Genomic DNA, 24,202 nt, shown 5'->3' with positions numbered 1-24,202 from the left:
AAGGATAGCAGAATATCAAATGCAAGTTGAGATGTCAAAAATACAGTCGTAAGATACTGTGGGTAAAACAATAGCTGGGTCTTTAAAATTCATAAAAATGAAAGAGTGGCTCCAAAAACTTACAGCTGTGGTAGTTGTTCGTGCGAAAACAAAGAAAACTGTTCCGGCCCTGATCAATTCTCTAAACAGACAGTCTATTAACATTTGCTCATGCAATCACGCGGTGGCAGCTCTCTGAGGATATTTTTATATGGACATCTGTTCTTAGAAGGTATTAAAAGTCAGTGATTTTTCCCCACCAGATTGAGGCATCCTAAGTAAAAAGGAGGTTTTGTATCATTAATGTGTGAGTCTTTAACCATTTTCAGTTTGATCCTGTGGTTAATATCATCATGTCTACTCATAAATAGTTGCCTGGTGTTATGCGGAACTCTTCAAGGTTTTTCTAGCTCATGCAGAAGGGGATTACTTTATGTAAAAGCTATTTGAGTTGTTGAGATATTCTTAACAAGCTTGGTTGTCTTTAAGAGTTAATGGAATGAAGTACAACAAAATATCTCAGTTCTACTGGCATCAGGATTTTGAGGATGTGATACATGATGTCAAGTTATTGAAAAAACTTGCTGCATTTTTTCACATTCCTATTTATTTCTAAATACTGTCAGAGAGGAAATTTCAAACTGGAAAATATGAATTATATAGCAGTGTAAGGACAAAGAAACAAACACACACACCCTGGAAAAAGGTTTTTTTAGATGGATGCAACTGAGAACGTTTGCATCCTCCAGCTTCCGCCATCGTGTATGCAGGTTCTTTCCAGTGGGAATAGGTGATATATGTAAAAGCTGTATATATTTGCCAAGTGCTGTGTTTGCCATGTATATTAACTAATTATTTTTAAATTACTGCTTTTGCGGAAAAAATCAAAGTTTCTGAACTGCCACTTTTTTTTGCAGTGTCTTCTATTTTTACTGTACCGAATGTAAGATTACAGACAGAGACTGGAGAAAGCATGCGAGTCTTTGGAAAAAACAATAGTTATGGCAAAGGTGTATCAAACAGCAAACATTGAAGAATACCTATGTTCACAACTGATAATGCAGGTAAGACATGATTATTGGAAGGTGTATCTTTTTGCAAATACTCTCTATTTTAGTCCTTTCTAGAGAAATAAACTATAAAATTCAACTGCACATTTCTCAAATTGCTCATGTTCAGGCAGATAATCTGTTTTTGCAGTATAGATGATCAATATGAGGAGTGTACGTTCCTGGCGTTGTGGGCAGGATCAGTGTCACTGACAGGTTGAAAATATCGCAGAAGTCGGTGCCAGCAGATTAAGCACGAGGTTGCCTTTAATTTGGACTGATATTCTTTTCCTCTGGTTAAGATAAGACGAGATAAAATTATCTGTTGCCAGTTCTGTTGTTAACTTTGGGGCAAGGACAAATATGATTGATTTAGTAGGTTTGGTAGACTTGATAGCAGAAGGATGTTCTTGATGGAGTCAGAGGTGCTGTTATGTTAATGAATTTGATCTGTATCACTGGATCTACTAGAACTGGTTTTGTTCCCAGATGGCTTTCATTCAATGTTTCATCTTTTTAACCCTATTTATTCAGCAGTGGAATAGTGTGTAATATGACTTCAGATATTCTAAGAATAGAACAGAACCTGTGAAGGGCAGGTGAGTAGAGAGGCTACTTCCTAGCTTAAAGTAAGGGAATGGTGGTTGTTACATTGCGGCATTAACTCTCTTCTGACCCTATGCCTCACCCCAGTGTTTGTTCAGTGGGATCTACCACTTGACAGACTCTTCCAGATTAGCGGTGTCCTTTTATATAGCTGATTTGCTTATTATACTTCTCTAAATAGTTTCATACTCACAGTGTTTCACAAAGTACCCAAAGTGCAGATTTGTCTCGTTTAAAAACCTAGGCCTGCCTTTTATTTTTTAAAGTCACGGTTGCTTTTGCATGTTGAGTCTTTTATAGCAGCTTGTTATGGAAGTTCTAGGAGCTGAGATAAATGCACATGCTGCTCGTGTACATATTCAAATGTATGGTGTGATATAAATGTAGTTGATACTCTCATGAAGTCTATCTTTATCTAAGTCTGCTTGCTACAGTATCGGATATAACCTTCTCTAATGAATTATATTCAGTTTTACTGTTGAATGTTTATGTGCAATAATTTTTTAACCCTGTCATGTTGTGGAGACTGTTTGCCTGACAGGCAGCAACTACTGAAAAACTGAAATGAATAGATTTTGGTCTTGACAGCGTGCCCCAATTTTTGCACATGCTCTTCGCCAGCAAACCATTTAAGATTTTCTAATGTCAGAAATAAGGCTGCCTCAGAGCAGTCTGTTTACATCTTTATTGACAAGCTAATCCCTACTTTTTCCTGGGGCTGTGTCCCTGCAGACATCTCTTCAACCTTGTCTGTTCTAACGTTACATATCATCCATCTAAAGTAAATTTAGAATGTGCCCATCTGTGCTAAAGACCTTTTATTTTGAAGCTTATGTACAGAATCTCCTTTCTCATGTACAGAATCTCCTTTCTCTGGCTTCCAAACAAATGTAATTTTTCGTATATACAGTATGCAATAGAAAGTTTGTATTTGCAAAAGAGCATGCAAAATAGCACAAAAGAGAATCGTTTGACCATTCTTACTGAAAGCAGATACAGACGACGTTTTAAAATGTTATGTGTAAGCAGGAAGAGAGAGCCAGCCTTGACACACATCGCTGTACGGTTGTGGCTACTTAACCACAGCTTTAATACAGAATAGCACCTTACATTGTGTAAGATCTGGCAGCACTTAATAAATGTTGTGACACGTGTTCATTATTGATTACCGTTTTCCATGATGGCTTGGGACTTTCTTGTGTTAGGTGCTTACAGTGCAATAAAATATCAGTTCTCTGTTGTAGTATTTGACTTGTGATATAAGACGGGGAGCAGCAGGTAACACTGGAAGACTAATAATACCAAACAGAAGTCCTCTTACTTTTACAATGTAGAGAGCTGAGGACTGATGAGATTAAACTAGAATAGCAGGGGAGGCAGAAGAAATATGGACATGGAACCTGGACCTGGGTGACAGATTGTTAGCATGGGTGGAACCCTTTGAAAGGATGAGACCACCAAGCAAGAGGAAGTAAGAGTCAGTGTGGAGAGCGAAAGGAGTTGGGGAAAAAAGACTGCAGTTTTGATAATGTGAAAAGGACGTCTGGTGAAGGCTTAATCTGAATAGCAGGTGGCTCTGATTTTAAGCAGTAGAGTGGTGACTCGCCAGTAGGATGTTCAATCGGTAAAATCGATGAGTTAGAACCTGAGTCAGTTATTCTAGCAGAGGACTGGAGTTGCAGTAAGCAGGGTAGTAGCATTAAGGAAGGGGAATTTATTATGAGATATTCAGTTAAAGTCTCCATTCACAAGGCTCAGTGAGGCAAAAAGGTGCATAAACAGCAAAAAGAAAGATGACAGTAGCTCTCCAGGGCCATGAAGTTAACAGGTAAGCGAGACAAGTAGAGTTAGGGAAGAAAGCAGAACGAGCTGTTAAATTGTCAACAAGAATGGTCTGATAACATCACAGCTAGTGAGGATAAAGGAAAACTAAAAGGTGCCAATACTGCAAGGAAATAGATCAGATTATGAAAAAAATAGAGGCAAACAAATACTTATAGCTTGTCTCCTGGACAAGGCAGGTACATACGTGTTCTACCCATCTTCTTGAATCGACTTTATGGATATATAGAGGTGGTAGGGGCTGGAATTTTGAAGTATTCCAATATACATTAGGAAGCTGTAAAAGAGAAAAATTTGTAGATAGTTGCTCTGTGAATCCTCTGACGTATGTGTGTGTGTTTCTGGGTTTTATACATTTTATATATTTTTATATATTATAAAGGAATTAATTAGAAGACTTGCACACAAAAAAATGAAGAAACCATCTTCAACCCCCTCCAGAATGTTGATGGTGTGGAAAGAAATTCCAGTCTTATGTCTTTTGTCTGGTCCATCCTTCCAAGTGTTCCTAATTTCCTTTTTTCAGGGTAGAATAGAAAATAAAATTGAGAGCGCCAACAAAGAAGCTGCGACAAATCTTGGTGTGATAATCTAACAAATTACGGCCTGCTGTTTTCTCTCCACACACTTGCCAGAAGTTAATAGTGTACCCACTGCTTTAAATCCACCTTTCTTTAGGGTTTGGAAAATAAAGAGACAGGGTTTTGCCCAGGAATGGCTGAGATATGGGTAAACATCATCATCTGCCAGCTTTGGAAGCAGCAGTTTCTGGCAGGTTGGTAAAGGAGAGGAGCTAAAGGCAGTAACTTTGTAAATGGCTCCATCGTCATTTGTTAGAGCTCGTCTGCTGCCCTGAGAAATAGCTGCAAGGAGCAGCTGAGGAAACTGCTGCATCCCTGAGAATTTCTACTGTCTAAAATATTGTTCTTCAGCTGCCTGTTTGCAGCATAGCTGCTTACAAATCCAAAAAACTCTCTGAAGTAGCAGTAACCTGTTTCTGAAAACCTGGATAATCCTTGTCAGATCCAGACTACTAATAGGGTCTTTGTGGCGTACACTGTGTCATTGTCATGGGCTCCAAGAGAGAGACAACATGTTATTTCAGTGCCCATGGGGAAAGAGCTGACATTTGAAGTTACCAAGATCTTTTTGAGACTGCCCCCTACTGGAGAAAATTAAGAAGATGTGGTAATGAGCTCCATTTCGCGAAGAAGAATCAGTTTAGCAGTGAATTATATGGGACCTTCTGGCCATATCCAAGCATCTTTAAAGCTTTGTAATAAAGCAAAATATTTTTATTTTTTGGCCGATGGTTTTCACTGCTATTTTGTTTCCCCTTGGGCAGCAAGCACCTCTGTGGAAGCATTCCCCATTCCCCACTGCTACACAGACTGTTGAGATTTATTCATATAGTATTCACCCATCTCTACAGATATTTTATTGCGACGTGAATGGACCATAAGAAACTCTAGGCTGCTTTATCCTGTGGCCAGTGGAATACATGGGTAGAGCTTGTTCTTCACTGGAGAAGGATGAGTCAAATTGTAATTGAAAAGACAAGGCATTACCTGATACCAGATAGCACGCAATGTTTTCTCGTGGTGATTTATAATCCCCAGTTCCCATTGGCGGACCAGAGACACGAGATGTGCTTCTGGCCTATTGTCTGCTTCCCGGAGCCGGCAGGGACAGCTTCATTCAGGATGGTAACACCATATGCTTTTAAAGCATTTAACCTGTATTACCATAATGAGATCCCCTGGCTTTCTAAATCTCTTTGACAATTCACTGGAGCAAAACAAAAAGCGGTCTTTATTTGTATTGCTTCACCACACGCACATGCATCCGAGCAATCCTGAATTTCAATCGCAGGATGCTGAATTCTTTCTTCTGTGTCCATTTAAGCCAGCAACTGCCACCAGCCCAGCCAATCAAAGGGATGATGGCGTCATTCAGGTCAGCTCAGCTATGTAAAACAGAATAAAGCTGAAGAGGTGACAGTTACCACTATAATGGCAAAAAGTGCCAGTTACTGATTTGGTTGTTTCTTACGAGGGATGTTCAGCAGCGCAGAATCGTTACCTAAAATTGCCTTTTCCTCTTTGCTAGCTAGAGAGGTGACTGTTGTTGCATCCCCATCCAAACAGTTTCATTTTTGTTTGTCATCCTCAGTTTTACATTTACACCTTCTGTAAGAGTGCCCCTTCAGCACTGCTATGTGGGAACATGATTTTTGCCTGCTTTGCCCTTGTCGAGCCGCAGGGAAGCTATAGTCCAGCAGTGTATGTGTCCAGCAGTCAGTATTGAAAAGCCATTCTCATTCGCTGCTCCCCTGCATTTCCTCTGTCCTGGCTATCCCAGTGTTGCTGAATCACCGTGCAAAAACATATACTGTGCTTCTAAGTCTTCATCTCCCCAGCTTCAGGGGATAAAACTGTAGAAAATTCAGAGGAGAAAGGTCTGCATAAAAGAGAAATTCTGAACTGAGTTACTGTATGTCAGCCAGATTTTTTCACTGTTGATTTAAACAAAAGCTGAAAGTAGCCAGTAGTGCCTTATAGGTGTGAGATCTTGAAATTCACTGTAAACCCTGCTTGGGAGAGAAAAGCAGAGTTATAAAAGCACAGCAGTTAAGTTTCATTTTTTAAAATACACTTCTGTTTTTTTAATAGATGGATTCAAATAGATGTGTACAAACAGTCATTGTGCTGCTGCAGTTGAAAAGATGGAGGCCTAAGCCCTAAAGACGGGAGGTTTAAATTTCTCTTGCATCTTTTAGTGCCAGACAATGTCTATACATGAATGTTGAGGGTCAGTTTAATTATTTAACTAATACTGGATTTGCATAAATTGGCTTTCTTGAAAAGGCTAATAAGATGCAGTTGTGGTGGGCAGCTGAAAGCAATTTGGGTTTGAGTCCAGTAATGACAGTACTAAACAGAGTTGAAATTATAACATCAATTTTGTAAAACGTTAAATTAGTATTAAGCTGTGAAAGATAACTGCAGGATCCAAGGTATTTTTTGGCTAATACTTTTAGTGCCATTATTTTCATATGTTAACAACATAATGGTTTTATGAGACTGTTCCAGCTGTGCTTTACTTAATATCAAAGAATAAGATCACCACACTGATAGAATATTCCCTAAATTTAGCACACAAGTGAAAAACTCCAGGCATTGGACTACATTCTCCTCTTGATATCTAAGAATTTATTATCTTGTTCCTAAAGTCTAAAATGAGAGTTATGGACTGAATTTTGCCCTCTGTTCAGCCATAAAGAAAAGTCCACTATATTCAGTAGACTCTGCACAGAGGGTGAAATGGACTGAGAAAAGAGCTGGCCAGTGCAAGGCTGTCTTCATATAAACCCCTTGTCTCCCGTAAGCGACACGTGGTGACTGAGGGTAGAGCAACCATCCCTGCAGATGTCCATCACGTTCCACAGTATGCCACAGGGATAGAATCATAGAATGGTTTGGGTTGGAAGGGACCTTAAAGATCATCTAGTTCCAACCCCCCTGCCCTGGGCAGGGACACCTCCCACTAGACCAGGTTCCTCAAAGCCCCATCCAGCCTGGCCTTGAACACTTCCAGGGATGGGGCATCCACAGCTTCTCTGGGCAACCTGTTCCAGTGCCTCACCACCCTCACAATAAAGAATTTCTTCCTGATATCTAATCTAAATCTCCCCTCTTTCAGTTTAAAACTGTTACCCCTTGTCCTATCACTACACTCCCTGATACAGAGTCCCTCCCCATCCTTCCTGTAGGTCCCATTTAGGTAATGGAAGGCCATTATAAGGTCTCCCTGGGGCCTTCTCTTCTCCAGGCTGAACAACCCCAAGTCTTTCAGCCTGTCTTCATAGGAGAGGTGCTCCAGCCCTATGATCATCTTTCTGGCCCTCCTTGGACTCACTCCAACAGGTCCGTGTCCTTCTTATGGTGGGGGATCCAGAGCTGCATGCAGAACTCCAGGCGGGATCTCACAAGAGTGGAGTAGAGGGGCAGAATCACCTCCCTCGCTGGCCACGCTTCTTTTGATGCAGCCCAGGATGTGGTTGGCTTTCTGGGCTGCAAGTGCACATTGCCGGCTCACGTTGAGCTTCTCATTCACTGACACCCCCAAGTCCTTCTCAAGGCTGCTCTCAGTCCATTCTCCACCTAGCCTGTATTTGTGCCTGGGATTGCCCCGATTGAGGTGCAGGACCTTGTACTTGGCCTTGTTGAACATCATCAGGTTCATACTGGCTCACCTCTCACGTCTGTGCAGATCCCTCTGGATAGCATCCTTTCTCTCCAGTGTGTCAACTGCACCACACAGCTTGGTGTCATCAGCAAACTTGCTGAGAGTGCACTCGATCCCACTGTCCATGTCACCAATTAAGATGTTAAATAGCTCCGGTCCCAATACCGACACACCTGAGAAACACCACTTGGCGCTGGTCAACACTTGGACATTGAGCCGTTGACCACAACTCTTTGACTGCAACCATCCAGACAATTCCTTATCCACCGAGTGGTCCATCTATCAAATCCATGTCTTACCAATTTAGAGACAAGGATGGTGTGCGGGACAGTGTCAAATCCTTTGCACAAGTCCAGGTAGATGACGTCAGTTGCTCATCCCCTTTCCACCAATGCTGTAATCCCCTCCTAGAAGGACACCAGATTTGTCAGGCACAATTTGCCATTACTGAAGCCATGTTGGCTGTCACCATTCACCTCCTTATTTTCCATGTGCCTTAGCAGAGTTGCCAGGAGGATCTGCTCCATGATCTTGCTGGGCACACAGGTAAGACTGACCAGTTCACTGTGTCTTCCATTTTTCCCCTTTCTAAAAATGGGGGTTATGTTTCTCCTTTTCCAGTCAGTGGGAATTTCACTGGACACCCAAGGCTTCTCAAATATGATGGATAGTGTCTTAGCAACTTCATCCACCAGTTCCCTCAGCACCTGCGGATGCATGTCATTGGGTCCCATGGACTTGTGCACCTTCAGGTTCCTTAGATGGTCTCAAACCTGATCGTCTCCTACAGTGGGCAGTTCTTCATTCTCCCAGTTCCTGCCTTTGCCTCGTGTGACTTGGGTGGTATGGCTAGAGCCCTTGCTTGTGAAGATCGAGGCAAAAAAGTTGTTGAGTACCTCAGCCTTCTCCACATCATGTGTGACCAGATCTCTCGTTACCTTCCAGAGATGTCCCACATTTTCCCTAGTCTTCCTTTTATCACTGACCTACCTGTAGAAGCTTTTCTTCTTGCTCTTGATGTCCCTGCCCAGATTTAATTCTATCAGGGCTTTAGCTTTCCTAACCTGATCCCTGGCTGCTCAGAGAATTTTTATGTGTTCTTCCCAGGTTATCTGTCCTTTCTTCCACCCTCTGTAGGCTTTCTTTTTGACTTTGGATTTGTCCAAGAGCTCCTTGTTCGTCCATGGAAGTCTCTTGACATTTTTGCATGACTTCCTCTTTGTTGGGATGCATCACTCCTGAACTTGGAGGAGGGGATCCTTGAATATTAACCAGCTTTCTTGGGTCCCTCTTCCCACCAGACCTTTATCCCATGGTACTCTACCAAGCAGATCCCTGAAGAGGCCAAAGTCTGCTCTCCTGAAGTCCAGGGTAGCAAACTTGCTGTGTGCCCTCCTTGCTGCCCTAAGGATCTTGAACTCCACCATTTCATGGTCGCTGCAGCCAAGGCTGCCCTTGAGCTTCACATTCCCCACCAGCCCCTCCTTGTTGGCGAGAACAAGATCCAGCATAGCTCCTCTCCTCATTGGCTTATCTATCACTTGGAGAAGGAAGTTATCATCAAGGCATTCCAGGAACCTTCTGAATGGCTTACGCCCTGCTGTGTTGTCCCTCCAACAGATATCGGCATCCCCCATGAGGAAAAGAAAAGAGGCAGGATAGAGAGAGGAGGACTTCATATTTATTATTACCTACTGTGCTCGGTAGGACAAGTATTTCAAACCTCCACGGCTAGGAGAGATTTACGTCTTCCTTGCAGTTATATACTCCATGTTATTCTGTGTGAAATTAGTGGCTACATACTTTCTGGCCTGATTTTTATTTAAGTTGCAATATTTCATGGCCAAATCAGCTGCAGAACTGGCAGAAGAAAAAGGAAGCATTACTACTGTTAGGGATGAACTTTTGTCAAGGGACGATATCATATTTTCTTGTACCGTTGCATAGTCTGGAGCCTGTTTTCAGTTCATTTCTAATGCATGATAACTTGCCTTCAGCACTATGAAGATTCATTTTCAAATAATTTTTAGTGTAGAGGTTTTTAATTTAACAGTCTCTTATGCTATAGGAAAGATAATTAGTGATATTTGCATTTGCCCAGTTGCAAATCTGTTTATCTGTCTTCCCAGTTTGTTTGTTCTTAAATTTAAGATCCGGAAGGTGGAATCCTCTGTGCCATAAGTGCACTGTATTGTCTTATTAATATTAGGATAGCAAGCGATTCCCACTAGACGGTCTTTGTGGTCCGTTGATGCTTTAAGAAGTTTCTAGGCATGAAAGGCCGTTTGAGTTGCAGTGGGCCGATAGTCTGGGATGACATTTGAATGCAGAGAGGACAATGTATAAATGACAATGACTGGGAGGGAGGCAAAAGCGGGTCTAAACTCTCCCTATTCTCCCATGGACAGTCACCTCTCCTTTAGGATTATTTCCTCACGTGACTCCTCAGTTAGGCTTTGTCTAAGAGGAAAAGTGGAACCACTGAAGGGGAGAAACTGAGGTCTGCAGACAAAGCAGAGGCTTCCAGTGCTGACACACGGCCCGTAACCCAGAGAGACAGCAAAGCTAATGAGAGGCATCACCTCTCAGGCATCATTTGCAGCATTCAGAATTAACAGAACATTTTAGTTTCAGCCAAATCGTAAACAAAAAACGAATTTTAGTAATGCCGTATACCAGAATTGTTTCTGTGGAGAGCGAGCTTTGTGTTGCTATTTCGAGCCTGTAGTTTACATTGCCTGATTCTCTATGAAACAAAGAAACTAAACCAACCACTGCAAAATTGGCTCTGGAGGCAACAGCCATTAAAGTAAATGTGCGCTGAATACTTCTAGCTGCTGCATTTTTAGGCAAGACTCTCCCCACAATAGTTTACAACTCAGTTAATAAAAATACATCAATTTATTCTGTCCCATAAGCTGGGGTGAGGGTGGATGGGTTTCCCACATACTCCTATTGTTAAATTGCTATGAAAAGTCTGAGGAGGAAAATCAAAAAAAAATCAGAAAAAAAATACTAAATTCTCCAATAAGAATATATAATATAGAAGAATAACATTGAAACAGTATCTTCAGATATTTTAAGAAGTGGAAACAGAATTGGGTATTTCCATAATTTTGTGGTCTTGTTATAAATTATTAATGTTGGTTTGGAGCATATATGTATTTTGAATTAGTAGTTATGGGTGATCATTCTCTGCCATTACTACCTACCTATTAATTCTGTACAGCCATATCTGTAACCGTCTTTTGACATTAATAGAAGGACTGATTGTGCATTATATTTTCTGGTGTGTATATTGTAACAATGTGGTCACAGCGTGGTATAAGCCTTTTTATTTAAGTTGTCTTCCTGAAATTCTTATTGCACAATTTCTTTTAACACCTCTTTAGTTCAGTATGTGCATTGCATGTGTATTAAAATCTAGTTAGCTTACAGTCCACCTCCTAAGTTTGATTAGGGCCAAAACTAGTTATCTGGAGGCAAAAAGAATCTACACAATTAAATCTGTCCTGGTGTGCTTGAAAGATTTAGCAGTAAGTCATCTGTCACATCATAAAATGAACAAAATCAAAACAACTGAGTCATTATCATGACTCTGCTTGTTTTCAGCCCACAAAGTCACATCTAGACTATGTAGATACTGTATTTGTTGTTTTACGTATCTGTGTGCAGACACTTGTAAATACAGAGGTGTAAATGTTGCCAGCATTTAAATTAGGTTAAAAATGCTATTTATGGCTTGCATCAACAACAAAAAATACTCATAATCATCCCTAGGTGAAGACACTCATTTAACGAGCTTACAGCTCCTAATTAATTCTGTAAAGAACGCCATTTGGCAGACCAGAATTATAAGGTTTGCATATTGATGCTGGCAGGGAAAAATATATCTGTTTTCTATTTATATGGTAAAATTAACTTGTGTTCTTCAGAAAATGGCACATCTCGGAGGTATTGCTCTCAAAATGATCTCAAGGTGGAAAGAAATCAGTAATTACAGCACCAGACATTCCGTTCTGTCCTAATTTTCCCACCAGTTTTTCAATGTTTCAGCTGCCTCAGAGACTTAAAGTACTCTCATTAGGTAGCTGCAGAGGCTGCCTGCTTGCCTACTCCATCACTCCCTCACTAGCTTTCTCCCTCGCTCCCCCTCTCTCGCTCTCCCTTTTTTTTCCCCCCTCCTGCCTTGGGAGTGACTGTGAAGATCATTTGCTGGCGTGATTGGCAGGTTAGAGGATTCGATCAGATGAGTTCCTCTTAGTGCAGGTCAAAAAGGCTAGTTAGCAGGAGCTGTCGAAAAATGCCAGCAGCATTCGAAATGGGAAATGTCATGACTTCGAGGCAGGGGGTGCCACCTGGAACAGAAAGCCCCCAGCTCATTAGCAAGTTACAGGATGCAAGCTTAACTGGAGGGAGCAGAGGAGGAAAGATAATACCCAATAGGGAAAATTATTGTGAAGTGGAATTGATTTCATGTATAATTTGTTTATCACTGGAGGGGACAAATGCTGTCCTCCTGACATGTGTGGAGGAGTGTGGACTATGAATGAAGCAACTTAGCATAATCTCCAGGTTGAGCTCTGGATTTAAAGAACGCCAACTTCTTTCTTCCCAACTGTGGAAATGATCAGGTCATGTTGTATTAATTAAACCTGACGTAGTCTCAAATGGTTTATCTGGGCAATTTTAGCAATTTAACAGAATGTGGTAGATATGAGCTGCATTCATTATTAACATGGGGCAGTGTTTTGTTTTCTGGATGCAGTGGAGTTGGGGTTTCTTTGCAAGCTGCTGTTGTAAAAAGATGTGTTTCTGTTGCAAGTTTAATTATAACAGAGCTCATTTTTAATGCTTAGTCAGACTACATAAGATCAGAATGCGATTCCAGTTGCATGATACAAGTTCATTTCCAGGAAAGACTACATACCCTTAGAAAGTGTGGATTTAAAAATAAATAAAGCGTTTAGGTTTAGCATATAAAATTTAATGTGACATGAAGACTACAGGGTCTGCTGCCTGTCATGGACTTAAAAAATGCTCATTTAAAATACCAGCATTGCAAAATGCTTAGTCTTCTCCAAGACATTCTGTAGTGGTAAAATTGCAGGCAAATTCTTCATCCCAGTCAGCTTAGCTAGCCCCTGGCTATTAAAGTTGCTAACCATTCATTTGCTTCACTAGTCTATATTTTCATATAAAAGGCATATTGCGTATCGGTAGAAATGAACTGCATAGATTTTTTTTCTCCCCATAGTTTTTTTCAGAAATGTTAAGAAAATAAGATGGGATCATGGTACCTTCCGGAGTCTTTTTTCATGGTATCTTTGTGAGGCTTTGAGTCTAGCCCTGCTCCTCCTGAAGACAATGGGAGAATGCCGTAGATTTCAATGGGAGTAGGGCTGGCTCCCTTATCAGAACTAACATAGACACAACAATACCATCTCAGGCTGAGTAAATGAGATTTAAAGGCTGCAAGCGGTTCCTGAAGAACTATTTTGCAAACTATATCTCTTCTTGTTAAGGAATTTTTTCTTTTATATATTAAATGTGTACTTCTCAGAAGTTTGCAGCTCATGCTTAAGCGGTCTCTTGGTTGAATGCTGAGGAATGTTTGTTGGTTGAATGCTGAGGAATGTTTGTTTAGTGTTCAGATCTTTGACGATTTTTTTCAGCTTTCATTTTCTTCCGTCCATCAAAGTCTTGAAGTTGGTAATGGAGTAGCCAGGGTTTGCTTTATTGAGTAACCACAGGCTGTTGAATTTCCCTGTCTCCACCTAACGTGAATCAGAATCAGACTTTTTTAAAAGGACATTCTTAATCAAAATATTTGTACTGAGACTAACAGATGAGTGGTTTTGGTTTTGTATTTCATAGAAAAAGCTCAGCATTTGCAGTCTGCTAGTTTGCCAAAAAGAAGAGTTGCTAAAGCACTGTAAACACAGGCATTCTTTACCTTTCAGATAACTTTTTAGTGTAAAGTTCTTTCAGATAGGCACTGTGAATATTGGCTGCTGTAGTCTGCGCTAATGAATGCTCAGGCTCAGTCCTTTGCAAAGTTCAATAAAGAGAGCAGAATATCAGAATAAATATATCCTATGCAGATCCCATGGGAGACTTTTTCCCACCTTGGGTAGCTCTGCAGGTGCCCAACTACTATTTAAGTAAAAAATTGGAAATTAGTTTGAAAAGTTCAGGAGGTGTTCACTACTCAATATCTGCTCTGGTGCTTTGTTTGGGAAAGTGATATACATTTAAATTATTTGAATGGAGTTTGGAAATCAGACTTCTGTTGGGAAAATAGAGCAAGCTCTCTGGGAAATCTTCAAGTCTGTTAGGTCAATGGAGTAAAGACAAGGATCCATAAGCACTGGACAGACCTGCTAGAGATATATTTGAGGGACTTGTGGTGGCTATCATGTCTATCTGCATCTAGCAGTCGCTGCTTGGACAGGAGCAGAAGGATGTTTGGGCTACGAAGTCAGGCAAGTGCAGATAAGACTTTCCTAGGACTGTGAGTGACACAGGTTAGTGACCTGTGCGTGTCCTAGGTTGATGACCAAAGAAGTTATGACTCAGAATTAGAAGCAAATAGTTAAACAACTAGTATTTTCAACATATCTACATTTTCTGGCAAGTAAAAGAAATGTAGCCTGAAACAGAAGAAGGAATTTAACCATTAGTCATAATTTCTTTATTTAACCAGACAACTTCTGATTTTTCAAAATTGATTTGACGTTTTCTTAGCCTCTAGGAACTTCATAATCCAAATGAAGAATAATAGCCAGGAAGGAATTAGTAAATGCCTCACTGTTCCTCAAACTTACTGTTGCTGCAGTTGTTTGTCATTCATGCAAATCCTGACTTTTCTGTCCTAAATGAATCCTGTTTTGTTCCTTGACTCTCTAGGGAAGATCAGGCAAGAGCAAGTGAGGCAAGATCAAGCAATCTCCCAAGTGGGTGGGAGAATAGTGTATTCATCATCTGATTTGTACATCTTTTCTTTTCTCCCCCAGATTTCTAAGAAATCACTGGAACTTGCTAGTGTGCGTTCTGCAAAGTTGCCCATCTTTGTGAATCACTTTTCAGGTGGCAAAAGGCTCTAACACATGGTCCGTATTCCATGTCAGTGACTCCTTTTCTCATTACCAGTGTGTAAAAACACTTGCTGTATGAATTGCCTTTGTCTCTTCTTGAGGGGGGTGGATGTGTAGAGAGTGTTGGAAAAATCTAGTGAGGCCTGAGGTCATCTAAACAGCTCTATGTAACGTGAGCAGCTGTTGATGAAACGTGGTTCAATCAGTAACATTTCAACTTTTGTTTTATGTATTACATTTCAAATTAAATAGGGCAGTATAAAACAATCCACAAGTTGAACCTAGGATTGGGCCATGTCATTTTTTTAGCGTGTGTCTGTAGTCTCTGACTTTGATATCACTCACTTCTTAATCTTCTTTTCCATCTGTGTTGTTAACTGTGCGTTGCAGTAAACTGATATCTCTCTCTCAAAATCCTATTCTAAGACTTTGCCTCACCACTTTTTTTTCTTTCTTTTTTTTTTAAAAAACTAAATCCTACCCCTACGTTCAATATCCCACAAGCTATTTACATATATTACTAAATCTTTAAGAAGATATGTTTAGATAGAATGAGGCACATTGAAGATTTCTTGACCTGACCCTGTCAAACTCCTTGACCAGGAACTTTATGCGTAAATCTTGATTTTAATTTTCTTAGCAGATGGAACATTGCTTTTGGATCATTAACTCTTGCCATATTTCCTCAGAGAACTTAATGCTTATACTTTCTGAATTTTCAAGTCCTGGACTTCCTGTCTTGTGTAGGCTGTACTCCTCACTCCCCAAAATCACCTCCAGACCTTACAGTTTTCTGGAAAACTACTGTACCAGCTTGTGTGATGCCGAAAGTAGGAATATTACTGATAAGTCACAGCATTGCTTATGTCACTAGACATCAGGACATAGTCATCTCTCCTTTTGCCAGACTCCTAAATGCAGGGCAGAGAAACTGCAGCCCACCTGGGGAATTAGAAAGATGTTTGAAATGTGCCTCAATGGAGCAGAGTGATTCTGTGAGTTACTGTTGAAGGCAGAGAGTAAACGCAACTTAGCCTGAATGCATGGGTCCTTATAGAAGCATAAGAAGTAGAAAAGCAGGACTGGAGGAAGCAGTGCTGCTCAAGAGCAGCTAGAACACTGCAGGAAGAAAAGGAGGAGCTCCAGAAGGTGAAACCTGCAAAGCTTCTTATCTATGTGGTGTTTCTCACCTACTTTGTATGCATGAAGACAAGCATAGTTTCTTGCTAACACTGTGAAAGCATCAACATTTTCAGCTCCTGTCTACTGAGAGAAGCTGTTGAATTTCTGTTGTTAATGTACCGTGTGTTGCGATCACGATAATGCACTGAAGTTAAACGAACAACCCCCTCCAAATCTCCTCCCCTAAGAAAACAAAAATCCCAGACCATGATGATAAAATAGTTGATCATTTTGATTTGAATACCATATTCAATTATTTTCCATTAAGATTTCCAGCAACATCTTGTCAGCTTGGCTTTTACTCTGTTTTTGCCTGCCTTTGCAAACCACATTGATCCACAAATTTGGTGTAGTCTCCAAATGAAGGGAGGGGAAAGGGATTTTGGAAACATTCTATCCAGATTTCTCTTTAACATTAAGATTCATTTTTCAAAAGGTGGTTGTACTCTAGTGTTTGAAGAAAAAAAAATTGCAAAGTCGTTTTATTCTAAATTATTCGACAAGTTTAAAGCAAATGTAGTGTAAGGCTATGTGCTAAAGGTAGGTGGATGCTACTAAAAAGTGAAACCGGAATCATTAATAGTGAACACAAGTAAAATGAGTTCATAGAATCATAGAATGGTTAGAGTTAGAAGGGACCTTAAAGATCACCTAGTTCCAACCCCCCTGCCAGGGGCAGGGACACCTCCCACTAGACCAGGTTGCTCAAAGCCCCATCCAGCCTGGCCTTGAACACTTCCAGGGATGGGGCATCCACAACTTCTCTGGGCAACCTGTTCCATTGTCTCACCACCCTCACAGTAAAGAATTTCTTCGTAATATCTAAACTAAATCTACACTTTTTCAGTTACCCCTCATCCTATCACAACATTCCCTGATGAAAGAGTCCCTCCCTGTCCTTCCTGTAGGCCACTTTTAGGTACTGGAAGGCTGTTATAAGGTCTCCCCAGAGCCTTCTCTTCTCCAGGCTGAACAACTCCAGCTCTCCCAGCCTGTCTTCATAGGAGAGCCCTCTGATCATCTTTCTGGCCCTCCTCTGGGCTCGCTGGAAGAGGTCCTTACGTTGGGGGTTCCAGAGCTGGATGCAGAACTCCAAGTGGGATCTCATGATAGCAGAGTAGAAAGGCAGAAATACCTCCCTTGACCTGCTGGCCACGCTTCTTCTGATGCAGCCCAGGATGTGGTTGACTTTCTGGGCTGTGCGTGCACATTGCCGGCTCATGTTGAGCTGCTTGTCCACCAGTACCCCCAAGTCGTTCTCCTCAGGGCTGCTCTCAATCCGTTTTCCGCCCAGCCTGTATTGGTGCTTTGGGTTGCCCTGACCCACGTGTGTGGATTCTTTGCAAAAGCCGGTGATTTCTTTGCTCTTGGTGCACATCCAAGTGGAAAAGAGATTGGAATGTGAAGAGATTTAGCTTTTTTGTCACTTGCTTTTGTATACGGACCACGCACATATATGATGGATAGGTGTCCTGTAAGTCCCAAACTTTCTGAAAGGCAACAGAATTCCAGCAGATACAAAGTCAGTAAGTAAACAGAGCACGCTGTTGGCCCTTCGTTCATTTAACCTAAACCAGAAAAGAGATAAAGGCAGACATGAGGTCACATTTTGCCTTTTAAGGTAAATAATCCGTGTCGGCTTCCCAAGGCTTTCCATCTCAACAGTGATAAACGCGGTCTGTATATAGGGCTGGATCCATCATGCTTTATTCCTGTGAGAACCCCCACTGTGTGTGGTGTGACTCGGTCTGTGCATGTGGTGTGGGGAGGGAGGATAAGTAGTGTGTAAAGTGCATTCAATCTGCATAACTTTTGAAGATTTTAGATTGGTCAAATACATATACTGTGGTGCTAATGGAAACAGCGATCACTTATCACCATATCTAAGGAATTAGAAATGTATATTCATGACTCCCTGTTACCCAAATAGCATGTCCATCATTCTGCGTTAATGACATAGCTTTATTCTACTCATTTCATTTTTCTTTATGTTTTACCCAGCTGAATAGCTTAGTGCTGCCATGGGGTCCTGTATCGTATGGCAGTCTTTGCCTTTTGAACTGCCTACATCACAGTTTTCTGCAGCTCTCTATCTCCACCGTCATTCCTTTTCTTTACTCTAAATGTTTCCAGGGAGGAGGAAAAGAAAGAAAGAAAAGATTTTAAAAAAAAAAAAAAAAAAAAAAAAAAAGGAGGGGGGAGAAAGAGACTGCTGTGGAAAAATAAAAGTTTAAAAGAAAACCAGAATGAATGCTTCACTTGTTGGCTTTTAGCACAATTACCATACCTTAGGAAATATGCAGGGAATAGTTAATTATGACTAAATGAGCTCCTTTTAGAGTTCATGGCAGGCCCCAGCATCCAACTGTCAGTGCTGTGAAAGATATTGAATTGGAAGGCTGGTCTCCCTGTCAGCCGGTAGGATGGTCTGCCGGAGTAAAATAGACAGTGAAAAGATAGCTGGGTTAGAGTAGCCTCAGCAAGGGAAACGCGTATAGCATTTGCATACTTCTCCTGCAAAGGGGGTTTAATCCGAAGAAAGGAGGAGATTTCGGTATTGTCAGCCAAGGCTTTGTTCAGGGTGAAGAGCAGAAGGAAATCTGATGAAGGGGCCTTTCTGCAGCCCTTGCTCACAGACTGGAGGTTGTTCTAGTAAAGTTATGTACTTTGGGATTGTTTACACACTATTGTCTGCTTGAAGATCTTCTAAACTGAAAGATTCAAACTATTCCTCTTTGCTAACACAAAAGCAGAGAATTTGTGCAGTAAAAATGGCTTGCACTGCAAAACTGAACAAGTTCTTTTCATTATCTGCACAAAATACCCTGAAGTTCCTTTTTTGGTGTAAGCAAAGTTCCCTGATGCTTCTCGGCCGAACTCATATATCACAAAATGTTTTCAGACTAGGAGAAAAACAGGAGAATTATGTTCTCAAAGGGGAGAAAGCAGAAAAATCAGATACCCTTCAGGCTTAAGGCAGCCAAATTCTTGCTGCCTCCTCCAAAACAGTTCTTCGTTAAGCAAATAGACAGTTTCCTGCCAACTAAAAACAGTGGTTTAAAATTTAGTTGGGATAAAGGATTGTGCCTCTACTAAGATCTTTTCTGTGCTTTGTGATTCTTTTTCTCACCTGAAAGATGAGCCAGAAGCCCCAAACTAAACCTCTTTTGTAGATATTCTGTAGCAGACCCAGTCCATTCCTTAGAACTTTTCCAGATAAAATAAGTGATTTGTGTTTCAAAACCAGAACCTATTTAAAAGTGTTGGCAGACAAATTACTCCTCCTTGGAATGACTATAGGCTTACAGTGTATACTGCCACCTTCCAAGGTTTTCACATGGGAGAAAGTGCATCATCTCAGGGATGCGATTAATATTTAGGGACCAAAGAGCCATCTAACAGTATAGCACCTGAAATAGATGGCTTTTGCTTTTTGTTGCTGTAAGTTTTCTGTGACTGCCATATTCTTAATTATTTTAGCGTCTAATTATTTATGTGAATCACACTAAAGATCTCGTTATGTGTGGAAATAGTTTATATAATATTATAAAATTTGTTCTATAAATATGTCTGTACATACTTAAAGTTATCTCATTTTCTCATCAGCTGTGTAGCTAATGGTCATTGTAAAGCAACATATGTTTCCCTGTCATGGTTTGTGAGTGTAAGGGTGAGTGAAGTCCCTGCTTGAATATAGCTTGAATCTTCTATAATAAAAATGAGTACTATCTTTAAAGCTTGGTCAAATTCTGGGAAAGAAGACGAAGCAATTTCTGAGATACTGAAGAATATGAGATTGGATATATCTGTATGGATATATTTATGTTCACTCTGCAGTTGTTTAATAGTTATAATTAAGCAAAAAAATTACAATCCTCTTGGTATTAATAAATGACTTTGTGTGACACATACAATGAAATCTGGCTCTCAGTTGTACATGCTGTGACTTGTTTGGGGTATTTTTTTTAACCTCAGATGCTTCCTTATGCTCACTCAGAGGCAGACATTGGTGTTTCAGCTCAGTTTTTGCTCAGCTGTGATAAATGTGAATCATTAAATACTTTTAATCATGTATTAGCCTTGTTTGCTCCCACGTGGTTGTCATAAAACCTCACAGAAGCACCAGGCAGAAGCGAGTCTGCGCGGGACGGGCTATAGGGCACCAGGGCACCTCCAGTCTTCAGAGTGTTGATGCAACTTAAAAATCAAGTGCCAGAAAGGGGAGGCAGTTGATAGAAAATGTACTGTCTCCAGTTGCTTGCTGAGCATTATCTGCCATCTGGACTCAAGAAAAGCCTGAATGAATTTCAGCAGCTCCCTTTCTGTACCACCCTAGAGAAAACTGGACGGGGAGATAAAATTTTGGCCAAAAGGGGAGCTGAACTGAGGCATCAGCTGGCGCTCAATGTGCAGTTCACACCTTCTCTTATTAGTTTAATTTATTCCTTAAAGTGTTTACACTTTTCTTGCTGATGTAAGTAGTAGAAAATAAGGTACGGTGTGTTATGAGGGTTATTTACCAAATGGTACTGACTGCTGGGAAGCATAGCAGTGCTACCCATAAAGTAGTTTTTGACTGCCTACAGAGACAAATAGACAGCTTGAATCCAACCTGGGTATAAATGTAGTATGCAATTTCAAAACAGTAACTTATATATTAACTCATAAGTTTTTATTGCTTCATAAGAAAATGATAACATCCTCCTATGGTTCTTACCTCCTCAAGGAAATAAACTCACGTGCCTTTTTCATGTGCTATCCATCTTTGTGCAGCCTTCCCTGGTTACAAAGAACTCATACTCCAAAACACAGTGTTGGGAAAACAAAGGGCGGACCGCGGGAGTAATAAACATGTCATTTAAACCTTACAGGAAAGTGAATGTCGTTTATTCAAACATCCTTTCCAAAGAATAGGTAATGATAATATTTTAGTAACACAAAGAGAGAGATCTCCTAATGCTCCAATTGCTGGGCTCTGTTCCTACTGAAGGCTGCACGTACAGATCCAGAGGGCTTGTATCTAACAGCATCTAATATGGAGTTGAACAGTTTTAAAAAATAGGAACCGGGCTCGCTCCAACGCTTACAGTCCGTGTGTAGTGAAGTAATGTTTTCACTTTTCATCTCTTCCTTTTTGTTTTGCGGTAACGGTGCAATCTCCAATTAGAAATTGCCCTTTGTTAGCAGTAGTTGACAACGCCTCGTCCTGGTTTGCGTTTTTCCTGTGAGAAGCGTGTCAGAATTTGGGGGAACTAAATATACTCCTTTGTTGGCGAGCTTGTCAAGCACCGCGCTGTGTTCGCTTTCCCACCAGGAAGGTCAGGCCGCTGGGGGGCCACTCTATTTTCTGCAATGATCCCTACTGTCTGTCCATGCTGTCTGACAGATTGAAACAGTTGTCTGTGTCACTGCTTTCAATGCTTTTTAAATGCCTCACTTTCCATGAAAGACGTAAAATATGTAGGCAATGGGGGGGGGGGGGGCGGGGAATGTAAAAGGAACTATACTTTTTTCCTGTGTAAAGAAGTACTGGGTTTTCTTTTCTAAAGTAAACTTAATTTTTTAAAAAATATGTTTATAACATGACTTAGGAAAAAAAAGAGTTGATCTGGAAGAATGGGTAGGTCACAGCTTACATATTCTGTTTCTGAAACCTCATTTTAAAATGAGGGTAATAAAATTATTAATCACACACTCCTTCAGTAGCTGAAGTGAAATAGTAAGTTTACTTTGTTCACTTATATTTCAGTTTAATATATTTTGATCTGAGGTATGTATAAAGCCTGAAGAAATCAGTACTGTGCTGAGCCTTCAATACTCTCCAGATAATTGAACTAATTAAATCTTTACCAACATTAACACAACTCCAGCATTTCTTGGACAGTGGTTAATTATTGCATGAACATGGCAAGCTTAAACTAAACAGATGAAAATAGAGTCCTGTGGAATGGGTATTGAGTTTATTCTTTATTCATCTTTTGATAAGGCTTAATTAAAACTGCCTCTCTCCATTGTGGTGAGAATGAATGTGCTTGTTTTCTTAGTGAAAGCCAAATTATTCACTTCAGCCATGGTTCAATAATCAAAGCCTTTGCAAAGTTTTGGGTTATATTGTAGCTGTGGAGATATAATTGCTGCAATTCTCTATGAAGGCTTTATCTTTTTATTACATTTTCTTTTATTTTTTTTTAATTTATTTAGAAAGAAAATTAGAGCATCCATTTTCTGATTCACCATTTTAATGTGCTTTAAGCAGGGCATTTTTGTAAACAGACTGAGCTGCTGAAAATAAAATTTAAAATTAAAGATTTTTTTCTTTAGAACCGGAATGCAAAAATTCTTTTAAAAACAAATCTAAATTCCAGTCTTTTAGAGTAATGCACAAAGTAAAACCTAAGCATATATCAAAAGGTATCCTTAATAACTGTTGAATATTAATAAAGGAATGGTCATTTCTTTTTATAACAGAACGGTAGGGAGGTTATGGTGACTCACCATGCTTGTACAGTGGCTAATTACTCACTGGGCAAAAATTGTTGAAAGAAGCAGTGCCGGCTCATAGTGCTAAAAGATGCAACTTTGTAAAGTTGCTAGAGGTACCTAACCATGGGTATGAAGTGCAAACTGCAGCACCAGGGGTATGATGGAGAAGGCAAATCCTTGGAAATCACATGAAATTTTGAGCAAGAGCAGTGGGGTACAACTGCAGGAAAAGGAGAAGAGCTTGTGACCAGGTACGCATGCTTGCAGACTGGTATCATGACTTGCCTTTCCACTTGGAAAGCTGTAAGCTGTAGAATTGAACTTCAACTCAATTCTAAGTATAAGCTCCTCTTGCAAATCCACGTACATTCATTGAGAAATGACACAGCAAGTAAAAAATGGATCAGTGTTCATTTAAAAAAAAAAGTTTACCACTCTTTTTTCCATACAGTTCTGCAGATGACTTAGATGGGCCACCAAAAGGTCATCAAACACAATTTTGTTTGTGTTCTGGTTGCTCATTTTAGTGTGTTTTGGAATGACGTCCTGGCAGAACATTGGTTTCCTCTCAGACTTCTGCTTTCCCATTTATGAAATATTAATTTCACTTTCTGTGGCTTATCATAAGCAACTATGACATTGTTCTGTCTTGGGCTTGCGTTGTCATGAGGGGATTCCAGCCTGGCACAGTGGGTTTGATTTACGGGAGGAAAAAGTGTTTGCTTCAGGGTTTTTTCGATTTCATGGGTTGTTTCTCTTACAGTGAATTTTGCTGGGTAATAAAAAATTTAAGACTGTGAGTCAAATCCTGTGCCAAAGGAGAAAACGATAAGAGCAGGGAATCTCTTGAACCATGGAGCTGGACTTAACTGGTAGCTCTTCCTCCTTTTGAGTGATAGTCAGTAGTATGCTTGGTGCATGTCAAGTGAATCCGGAGCTATTTGGAGTCACCGGCCAAAGGATCGTCTTTGGGAAGTTACAGTCAGATCTGCAGAAACGTGTTACCCATGCTCTTCGTCATGAAGCAATAGCATTTGTGTCCCAGCTGACCTCTGTAAAGAGTCTGTAAGTGCAGCCTTCTGTTTAGTTTTCACACTGAAGTCAAGTTTTGCTCTATTGTGTTTCTTGAGGTATGGGAATGTACCTCGGTCTGGAAGTGGGGGAACGCTGCATGTTGGTCTTGCCTTCAGTGCGTGCATATGGTCAGTCCTAGTCTCATGGTGAAAGGTGTATTCTACTTTCCTGCTGACAGAGTAACAGAGTCATTAGAAATCCAAAATATGTTAAACTAGGTCATCTCTGAGACCAGACATTCTCTTTCAGTTTTTTTCTAAGTAGACCTTTCCTTTTTTGTGAAATTTATTTTTATTTGTCATAAATAAACTAGAGGTGGCAGAACTGTTATTTTATCTGAGGTCCCTTCTGCTACCTTTTGTCTTTCAAAGCACTGAAAGTCTGTCATTCTAGGAAATAGATTTCTTAATTATTTGAAGAGCTTTAATCTATTTCTGCATGAATTTCACTCTGTTAGAGGTGCTGTATGTTTGTTGCACGTAGAGATTTTCCAGCATTTACTACAATTAGGCTGTGGTTCCAGAGTCACTGAGGTGGGGTCTGTGCACTCCTCCTATGCCAGCAGCACAAATTTGATCTGGA

At 40.4% G+C, this 24,202-nt stretch overlaps 1 protein-coding gene across 1 annotated transcript in view; it reads left to right on the top strand.

The window, feature by feature from the left end:
- The window catches only part of CDK14 (cyclin dependent kinase 14), a 328,196-nt gene that overhangs the window by 259,707 nt on the left and 44,287 nt on the right, over positions 1-24,202 (top strand). The window contains exon 14 of the mRNA XM_054190745.1: positions 957-1,103. Within this exon, the coding sequence (XP_054046720.1) occupies positions 957-1,072 (116 nt within the window). The 3' untranslated portion in view covers positions 1,073-1,103. The remainder of the gene's footprint in view (positions 1-956; positions 1,104-24,202) is intronic.

Source organism: Rissa tridactyla, chromosome 2, assembly GCF_028500815.1.
Source record: "Rissa tridactyla isolate bRisTri1 chromosome 2, bRisTri1.patW.cur.20221130, whole genome shotgun sequence".
Classification (NCBI taxonomy): Eukaryota; Metazoa; Chordata; class Aves; order Charadriiformes; family Laridae; genus Rissa; species Rissa tridactyla.
This window is presented reverse-complemented; position numbering and strand designations above follow the sequence as displayed.